The following is a 10,271-nucleotide window of genomic DNA, read 5'->3' as shown; positions in this document are numbered from 1 at the left end:
GCAAGACACTGTCTCTAAAGGAAGGAATAAATAAAAAAGAAAATCCTTCCTATATTTTATCATCTGCTTCAAGGGAGAAGTGGGGAAGGTCTGAGAGATCTTCCTGCTTCTAAGGCTTTCTCAAATTCCTTCAGCTTCAATATGCCAAATTTTGGGGTAGTGTGTCCTGAGCCCTGTCTGTTCTCTCCCTGTTTCTTCTTTTGCCCTCTCCAAATCTTCTCCTTGGAGCCAGCTAAAGAAAATGTTTCCAACCTTAAATTGCCTCAGGCTCTCCAAAGGCTTCCTTTGGAATATATTCGAAATGCTTTACCACGACCCAGGCACCCTTGGAGGATCCAGGGCTTACTGTCACGGCGCTGCTCCTGGTCTTCCCAGACCAGAAGAAACAGCACGAGCTCCTGCCTCTGCTGCTCCACCTGCTCGTCTCAGCTTAAAGGATGACTCAGAAAGGGCTCCTCAGTGCTTTAATCAAATAGGTCCTCCCATTTTTCTCTGTAGCCTCTGATGTGTACGTTCCACATGCACGTGTTTACCTGTTCATTGTCTGTCTCCCCTACTAGACTGCAAACTCCCCCGCAGCCTTGTACAGCTGCTGTACACACTGCTGAATGGCCGTCACTAACCCAGTGCCTGGTACACATTTCTTCGTTCAACAAGTATGTACTTCCTGGCTTTCATGGGCAGGCATTAGAGATGTAGATTAATACACACTAGAAATCAGCAATGTATTGTGTTACAAAGTGATAAGTACTACAGAGAAAAGTAAAACAGGAAGAAAATGGATAGAGAGGAATGAGTGGGTGCAGGGCCACAGTATAAATTAGGAGGGCCAGGGGAGGCCTCACTGAGAGGGGCCATGTGGACAGAGACTTGAAAGGTATGAGAATAAGCCACGGGGATTTGCAAAAAGAAAATGCCAGGTGGAAATTCAGTGCCACGACCCTAAGGTGGGACGGTGCCTGAGTGTTCAAGGAATCGCCAGCAGCCAGTGTCACTGGAGATGAGTGAGTTCAGGAGAAAGCAGAAGATGGAATCGCAGAAGCCAGGAGAAACCTCTGGGCCTCTGCCAGGACTTGGCCTCTGCTCTGAGGGAGAGGAGAAGTACTGGAGAGTTCTGAGTGCAGGAGAACACAGTCTGATTTATGTTCTAATCAGATGTCTCTGGCTACTGAATTGAGAGTCCTATATGGGATGTAAGGGGCCAAGAGTGAAAGCCCAGATGCCATCTAGGCCAGGTGAAAGGTGATGGTGTTCTGGGCCAGAGTAGGAGTAGGGCAATTGCTGAAAAGTGCTCAGAGTCTGGGTGTAATTTTAACATAGAACTGAGAGGATTTGCTGACATATTGATTGTGGGATGTGAGAGAAAAAGAGGAGTCAAAAATTACTCCAAAATAGATCTTCAATAAGATTTTGATGAACTAATGAATGAATGAACGAATGAACGACATACAGCTATTAAACAGCAGGATCAAGATTTGAAACAAGGTTAGTGAAATATCAAAATACTCTTTGTCATTCTTACCCTTTTAGAATCTGACAAAGAAAGCCTTTCCTTAGAAAAGTGCATGTATGTACATACGTGCCAATTTGCACAGCATCTTGGGAGGCTCAAGGACCTCTTCAAATCCATCCAGGAATCGTCTGTGTTAAGAGAGCCTGCACTTCATCATAGCATCACCTAACATAAAACTTGATTTTCAAAAATGCACTTTGCATAAAACTTTTGCAAAAACATCTCTTGCATAAAGGTCTTATAAAATGGTCTTACTTCAATCTTACAAAATGAATGAATGTAATAGGAAAAAGAAACAAATTGTATTTCTGTCTTCTATGTTTAAAAATAATCACTACATTACATGTATTGGAATAGAACAATAATTTCTAATTCAGTATTATAAAAAGTAGTAATTAGGGTTAACACATTATTCTTAATATTTTTAAAGCCTAAAGAAAACTGTACATTTCCTTACAGTGAGATCACAAAAGTTAAAGCATCATCTCGCTACTTGTGGCTGGAATTATAAGAACTCAGTCCAGTAATACTAGTTTTCTCATACTGGTAGAAGTTTTAACTGGTAGTGTTAGATGCCCTTATTTAATAACAAATGAGAAATAAAAATTAAATCTGGTTTGGTCAGTAAAATGTTCCATGGGGGAAACATAATAAAGAATATTTCCGGAAAGAGTGCTGTTTGAGCAAAGCATAATAGAAGACTGAATATTGCAGTCTGTGAGCCACATAAACAACAAATATAATTATTACATAATAATAAGATAATTCAGTGTAGTCTTCACCTTGAAGTAAATCTAAAAAGTAATCCAAAAGTTGCCCTCAAATTATTACAGATTATCTGTTTAGTCTACATAATCCTCATGTGTATATATAAGCAACATCTTTGTACCATCTATGTTTAAATTATATTTTTAAGCCCTCTAAGGCCTTGAGGGAATGAGGTTGTTTTGTATTTTGCCTGATAATTAAAACACTTTTACGTAAATTCCAAGGACTGTTTTCCAAAGTGGGACACTGCCACAGCCATAAAACTATTTCAAGCCAATGGGGATCACAAAGTTAAAACTCTAGGAACTAACACTGAGGAGCTTGCTCACAAGCTTCATGAGCACCCTGAAGATCTGTCTAAGGCAAGAAGAAGAAGAAAGACAGAAAGACAGAAAGACAGGAAGGAAGGAAGGAAGGAAGGAAGGAAGGAAGGAAGGAAGGAAGGAAGGAAGGAAGGAAGGGAAAGAGAGAAAAATTCAAAATTGATCTCAGTGTGTGTTAGTACCCCACATCTGGGGAAAAAACTCTGGTCCTGGGCTTGTGCTGCTTGATCCTGTCCCAGTCTACATTCTGTTGCCTTATACCCTTGGAGAGTTGAGAAAAATGCCTGTCATGTTTCAAACTGATCTCAAATGATGAGGGGACTGTGAAAAAGGGAGTCAATAGAATTCCCACTTGCTAAGACACAGGCACCAACAGGATGACATAAAAAACAACAACACTCGAGCCTTAATTGGGACTTTTGGTTTTTATTGTCTTACATCAGAGTCAAAATTATATCTAAATTTTCCGTGGCTCATTTTTATGAGTGAAATATGAGCATTTACCCAGTGAAAGCAAGAGATAGGCAGACAGACAGACATTGGACACGTTTTAAAAAATATAAAATTGCATGGCCCCAGAAGCAAAAATCATATCAATTAAATTAATACCAAAATGAGTTAGAGATATGAACTTTGGTATGGAGTAGTTATTGTAAAATGAGAAACTACATTATAGAAATGGTGATAATACACTTCTCATACTCTGCATATTCATCTATAAGTCAGAATGTATTTCTGTTTGGAGTATTGGTGTTAACATGCTTTCTTAGCAGAGAGTAGAACAGCCCTTATGGTGTATGTTATGAATGCATATTAACAGCACAGGCATTTGCATATCTGGAACTATAGTAGAAAATGCATAACAAAATTTCTTTTGAAAGATTATTGTACAAACACACTTAATTCTTGCTAAATCTTGACATAACAACTTTTTATTCCCCCCACCTTTTTTTTTGAAAAAAACCAAAAAACTAAAGCATCCAAACAATAGATTAATAGTCAGAAAACCTGAACACTAATTCTGTTCCTCCACCCCGTCAGCACCAAAGGTTTTTCTTTCATGTTCAAAGGCAGGAATAGCACAGCCTCAAATGTTTTTATCGATAAATTGCTTCTCATTTTTCTGCAAATGCCAAGATAAAATATAAAATCTACCCTTTCAATGAAGTACATACATGGTAATTTTCTACTGGCATATGTCATCTATTCCTTGGATTTTGATTGTGATGCCTTTAATACAATGCAGCTTTTGGAGACTTTGCAAGTTTAGAATATGTGCAATATACAAAATTCAAGACAGCACTGGCTGCTTTGTGGCTCATGACTCTGATACTTATGCTCCTTTACATTTAAAATTAAATCATATGTGAGACCAACAAAATTCTGCAACTGGCCTTCCTATAGAAATTCTCTATGCTAATATAAAAACTGTGTGTACTTCTTGAATTAAAAGCCATCTGAAATCTACTCAATGCACCCATTACCAAGTAATATATTCTTAAACAACAAATTTTACAATGGCTATGGTATATCTGGCTTTTTAAAAAACAGAAGCTAGGCCAACCTACCTATTTTAACTTAGGAGTTTATAGCCTGACTCTTATTTTAAATTTGCATTTTTTACTGGGCCATTAAGAGAGAAAAATTATCTGCTTTTACATATTTGATTCTCCTTTTTGCCAGCTTCCCCATCATTTCTAGAACTGTCCAGGAAAAGTCAAGCAACTTTTTGAAGAAGGTGGAAATGAGTGGGGTATGACAGAAGCAAAATTGAATTTAGTGTGAGGCCCTTGGTGCCAATTTGGATCCAAAGTGCATTAAAGCAGCAGAATTCTAAACCTTTCAAAACTGGGATTTATAAGGGGAATGCTAACACAGATTCAACAGTTACATCTCTGCCAGGGATTACTTTAATACCAAAAGCATACTCTCTCACTTTATAGAAAGAGATTACTCAGTTGCCAAACAACAAAGGTTGTGTTTATTTGTTTATTTTAAAACTTTTACTTATTTTTTTTAAGTGCACTTTTTACTTTACTGGCAGGCAATCCTGAAATCAAATGTCCTTTATAGGGTGGGGGCACGGGAGAAGAGAAAACGGGAGGAAGGTGGAGTTTGTCTCTGCCTCCACAGTTCGTATTATCTATAAGGCTTTGCCAGCTTTGCTTAACTGTTTCCACCCTGCTTTTGTTAAGAAGAAACCAAAAGCGTGGAGCGGGGAAAAAAGATAAATCTGAAATACACCTGACAGGGAAAAACAACGGGACACTGATACAAGAACAAGAAGATATTTAAATTGATGTTGGTCTAGAGAAAAATGTGAGGACAAGATTTTTAAGAGAAAGAAAAAAATCTGAAAGTTAAAAAAAAGAAAAAAAAACAAAAACAGGAAAGCTAATCTTTGATTAAAATACTCAGCAGAACGTCAGGGAGAGGAAGACAAACACCTAAGTGATAATTTTTATGTTTATTGTGTCTGAAATGAAATGAGAGGGAACAAGCAAGTTAACGCTGGGAAGAGATAAGGGACAATAAAAGAGTGAAGTTAGTGACTTTCTGCAGAGGACAAAGTATGTAGTTTGAAATCCTTAACAACGGACTTGCAGTGTCTCTGCAAAAGTTGGTGAAAGATACCAGCAAGTGTAGGAAGGGGAGTATTTGAGGATGTCTTTCACAGACCCCAGATGGAGAAGCTGTTCTTTTATTCCAAATGCCTAAGAAGCACAGAAGTCTTACATGTTAATAAGAGAACACACAGACACACACTCATAAGTTACACGCTGTGAAACAAAACAAGAAAAGGAGACCTTTTTTGACCCCTGTTCACTTACACAAATCTTAGTTTGGTTAAACATCTTAAGACCAGTTTCCAGCTCCTTTTCACGGCTTTCTTTCCCTGGGTACCCAGGTGCACAAATGGGATGGTGATCTTTACAAAACAACATCACCAACAACAAAAAAAACCTCTTGCTCACACAAAAGCCCACCTTGTAAATGAATGGAATATTAACGACCACCTAATACTTGCACCGTTGGCAGGGCGAAACTGAACACTAACACAGCTATTTCTACAGATTGCCAGTGAAACCGAAGCAGTTCGAGGAGAAATGCACCTACTGTACGTGAAATGCTGGTGCAGATTTTTTTCCTATCAGTCTAACCTTCTGTGTTGATGCATGAAGGCTGGTACCCACTTACAGGGATGCCAGATGATCAGTGCAGAATGAAGGTCCCAAGAGAGAGGATCACATGGCTCTCTCTGCCCTGTGACGTCACTAGCAGATGGCATGGGTACCAGCTCTGGCAGTTGGCATCAATGTCACTTTTTAGAGATCAATGAGATAGTGCAGATATACACAGATCTAGAGACTCCAGGAGACGATGCGACACTCAGCCTGAAAAGATTTGGAAGACCCAAAATGAAAACTGATTATTGAATGAAATTAAAACCTAAGGTAATATAAATAAAGATATACTTCAATTGATGCTGGCTTTGCATGCAAGTATTTAAAGATACAGTGTCACTGTCTTATAGTATTTATATGCTCTTTGCCATCTATAACTTATCATATTTCATTCTTATGATGTAATTATCACATACTTTCACTGCTATTATGTAACACTGCAAGTATGTGGACATTACTAAGAGTTTGTGTATGTGTTCGTGTGTGTATGTGTGTGTTCAGGGGGCTGGAGATTGTTAAATTGAAAAGTCTCTGCTTTAATGTGCCTATTTGTTTGAAGACTTCAGATGAAAATACTTGCTGCTTCACCAAACAAAAACCAAAATGCATTTGAAACACAAATTATTTTCCCCTTTCATTTGGGATTCTGAACACACGTGCACAATTGCAGTCAGAATCCTTGGACCGTTCCTGTCAGATATTAGCTAGAGGGAGACTTCTATGGCTCGTAGAACAAAAACACTACGAGAGTGGTTTTTGTCCAGGATGATTTGAACAGCAGTAAACAGACAATTCTATTTGGAAAAAATTTAAATGTAAATAAAATCAGTCTCTATTTTTTTAATGAAAAGAAATTGCTAGTGATTTTTATGTTTTAGATTTATTTATAGAGTTTATTCCAAATTAGCCTAATCCCCTTTTCTTTTTGAAGTCTGGGAAAATAGTGCTCTTTTACATAATTCTTTACTGATCAGAAAAAATCAGTTTAAAAATTGACTCTGATTATAATCTTTTCTTTAAATTTGTATATTCCCACACCCACTTATCTAAATTCACAGTTGTGTGATACAGCAAATAAAGTTAAGGTTTTGTTTGTTTGTTTGTTTTAAAAAAAGAACACAAATTTGTCAGCTAATGGAGAGAGTACTTTCCATTTTAAAAACTGGTTAATCTTCTCATTTTGTGCTCAGGGGAATTGGAATTAATGAAATTCTGCATTGCAATTTCATGTTTTGCATTTGCTTGAATTCCACAATCTTTTTTGGGGGTATTAAAATCCAGTTTAAAGGCAAAGAGAAATGTAGATGGTGGTGATATCACAATAATTATGTTTCATTTTTATTTTCTTTTTATAATTTGCTCATATAAATTAATCCTATTGCATGCATCAATGTCTTCATAATTACTTATCTTCACAAACTCAAAATTATATTTATTGTTAAAAAATCAGGCCCAGAATCAGTCTTTTTCACGTGTTTTTGTAATCTTATGATTAAATAATTAAATATGTTTTAAGTGTATTAACTTTAAAAATGAAATCTCTTTAAATATTGTGCTGGCATTTTTTCAGGTAATTTAAGATTAGAGAACCATGTTAACACTACCGTTTGATGAGTCTGTTGTAATGCCAGAATCCCAGATGTGCAGAAAGTTTTCTAGAGAATGCGAGGACCAGAAGCAAATTAAGAAGCCAGAAAGCTTTTCCAAACAGATTGTCCTTCGAGGAAAGAGCATCAAAAGGGCCCCTGGAGAAGAAACCGAGAAAGAAGAAGAGGAGGAAGACAGGGAAGAGGAAGATGAAAATGGGTTGCCTAGAAGGAGGGGTCTTAGGAAAAAAAAGACAACAAAGCTGCGATTGGAAAGGGTCAAGTTCAGGAGACAGGAAGCGAACGCGCGCGAGAGGAACAGGATGCATGGCCTCAACGACGCTCTGGACAACTTAAGAAAAGTGGTCCCCTGTTATTCTAAAACCCAGAAACTGTCCAAAATAGAGACTTTACGACTGGCCAAAAACTACATCTGGGCACTTTCTGAAATTCTGAGAATCGGCAAGAGACCAGATCTGCTCACATTCGTCCAAAACTTATGCAAAGGTCTTTCCCAGCCAACTACAAACTTGGTGGCAGGCTGCTTGCAGCTCAACGCCAGGAGTTTCCTGATGGGTCAGGGTGGGGAGGCTGCACACCACACAAGGTCACCCTACTCTACCTTCTACCCACCCTACCACAGCCCTGAGCTCACCACTCCCCCAGGGCATGGGACTCTTGATAATTCCAAGTCCATGAAACCCTACAATTATTGCAGTGCGTATGAATCCTTCTATGAAAGTACTTCCCCTGAGTGTGCCAGCCCTCAGTTTGAAGGTCCCTTAAGTCCTCCCCCAATTAACTATAATGGGATATTTTCCCTGAAGCAAGAAGAAACCTTGGACTATGGCAAAAATTACAATTACGGCATGCATTACTGTGCAGTGCCACCCAGGGGTCCCCTTGGGCAGGGTGCCATGTTCAGGTTGCCCACCGACAGCCACTTCCCTTACGACTTACATCTGCGCAGCCAATCTCTCACAATGCAAGATGAATTAAATGCAGTTTTTCATAATTAATGAGGAAAATGAAAATAAACAGTGGTCATTCACCTCCCCTGTCTAATTAAGACAAAGCAGATGCTTGTGGGCTGAGTAATTGGCACAACTCTATCTAAGGTGTTTACTAGTTTCCGAAGTGTGTTTCAACTATTGTGAGAATTTTCTATGTAATAATAAATCTCTTTTTGTATGAGAACTTCTTTTCCTTTCCTTTTGTCTGTGAAGCACTGTGATTCTGTTTCTACTGGAAAGATTTTTTTCTTTTGAATTTTCTTTTAAACTTATTTAATTTGTTTGAACAAGGTGTCTAAGAATATACTGTTGAATAAAGACATGCACACAGCATAATTCAATGTCTATTTTGGTTGTACAGTAATTATAAAATGCATGTTATTAAAACCAGATGAGCAAAATGATGTGTTTATAATTATTAGGAATTATATATTATGTATCTTTTAAAAATTGAAATTTTAAAATATTGAGAATATCACTAAGCTGACAATGATATTGGGAGATGCATTTGCAACAATATAAAAAGCTATGCAATTTTCTTTTTATTAAGGATGAATCTAAATGCATTCAATTGGTAACTATTCCTCTTCAAGTATTTGCAGATGGGGCAACATGATATTTGGGTAGCTGATGTCATAATTCGGGGACAATTATCTCAATCATCAAGAAAAAATTTCAGCACTTGTTTTGTATTATTCAGAAATTAACTGTACAGGTTTGTTATCACAATGTATAATTGTGTTTTTCCACCCCACATTTTTAAGGCAATTAAACATAGATATTTCCACTCGTAAAGGACATCTATTAGCTGTGATATTTTTGCATGCTACTTATTATTTCCTGGTACACAGCTGCTTTCTGTCTCCAATACTCCCCACTCCTCATTTCAGAAATATTTCTGGATTACAAAACCGTAGGAGCTAAAACAAATTTCTTAAACAAAATGGCCAAAGCGCTTACAAGAATTTTTTTTTTCAAGTGTCTTAAATGAAAGAAGAGGAGCCCATGAGGGTTAAACATCCTGGGGAAACAATGATAAATCCTGGTAACCTTCAGCTCGAGCCTAAAATCGGTGGCAAATTTCCAACAAACACCAGAGTGGATGTTAAAAATGGAAGGTTTTACTCTGCGCCGTTTAAATGTCTGGCCGATCAGAGGCTAAATTCTGTGTGATTAAAAGTTTCCTTACAAAGGCCACCAAAAACTTATTTTTAATAGCGTTTGGGGAGCTAAACCTCTTAAACAGGATTGAGTCTCTTCTACAATCATGGGCGGGGTGGCAATGACCTCGCCAAGATGCCTTCTGGTGCAGTTTTGCCTCAGGGGGAGGAGCGGGGACAGCTGCGCAGACCGATGAGGGCAGCAGAAAGTGGGTGCAGTGGTGGCGGGACGGGGCAGGTCTTGGGTAGGCCTGGCCAACGCTGCCCCTCGGGGACCTTGTGGGCACCGCCAGAGCCGGCGCAGGCCCGACGGGGCCTGGCGGGCGGCGCGGGGAGAGGTTGCTGGCGGCGTTGCGTCCCCTCGGTGGCCGCCCGGGCACAGGCTGCACTGCCCGTGTCCCGCCCGCAGTGGGCGCCCTGGGGGCCGGGGGACTGCGCCCTGCGAACCCGGGCCGCGGCGCCCACACTGACCTGGCCTGCCCAAGAAAGGGGCTGGGTGGCATGGAGAGCGGCGAGCGCACCGCCGCGCGCGGGCCTGGAGGCTCTGCCCCGCACTCGCTCGGAGAGGGAGAAAGGGGGTCGCCCCTTCACCCGCCCCTTGTGCCACAAGCAGGGACGCGGCGCAGGCGGCGATAGCTCCAGCTATCTCTTGCCCAAGTGCAGCCGAGAGCTGACCCTGCCCTGCCCCTCCCACGGCTGGCGGGACTTCCTGAGCCGAGGCTG

At 39.8% G+C, this 10,271-nt stretch overlaps 1 protein-coding gene across 1 annotated transcript; it reads left to right on the top strand.

Moving 5' to 3' along the window:
* Positions 1 to 5,925: 5,925 nt before the first annotated feature.
* On the top strand, positions 5,926 to 9,183 carry NEUROD6 (neuronal differentiation 6). The gene is made up of 2 exons (XM_016957235.3): positions 5,926 to 6,059; positions 7,360 to 9,183. The coding sequence occupies exon 2, from the start codon at positions 7,381 to 7,383 to the stop codon at positions 8,392 to 8,394; it is 1,014 nt and encodes a 337-aa protein (XP_016812724.1). The 5' UTR covers positions 5,926 to 6,059; positions 7,360 to 7,380; the 3' UTR covers positions 8,395 to 9,183.
* The last annotated feature ends 1,088 nt before the right edge of the window (positions 9,184 to 10,271 follow it).

Source organism: Pan troglodytes, chromosome 6 (assembly GCF_028858775.2).
Source record: "Pan troglodytes isolate AG18354 chromosome 6, NHGRI_mPanTro3-v2.0_pri, whole genome shotgun sequence".
In the NCBI taxonomy this organism is placed as follows: domain Eukaryota; kingdom Metazoa; phylum Chordata; class Mammalia; order Primates; family Hominidae; genus Pan; species Pan troglodytes.
The sequence above is the reverse complement of the archived record's forward strand: the minus strand, read 5'-3'. Positions and strand labels throughout refer to the sequence as shown.

Bases quoted from the DNA above. Each gene is read 5' to 3' on its own strand.
- NEUROD6 (XM_016957235.3), top strand. From the start codon at position 7,381: ATGTTAACACTACCGTTTGATGAGTCTGTTGTAATGCCAGAATCCCAG.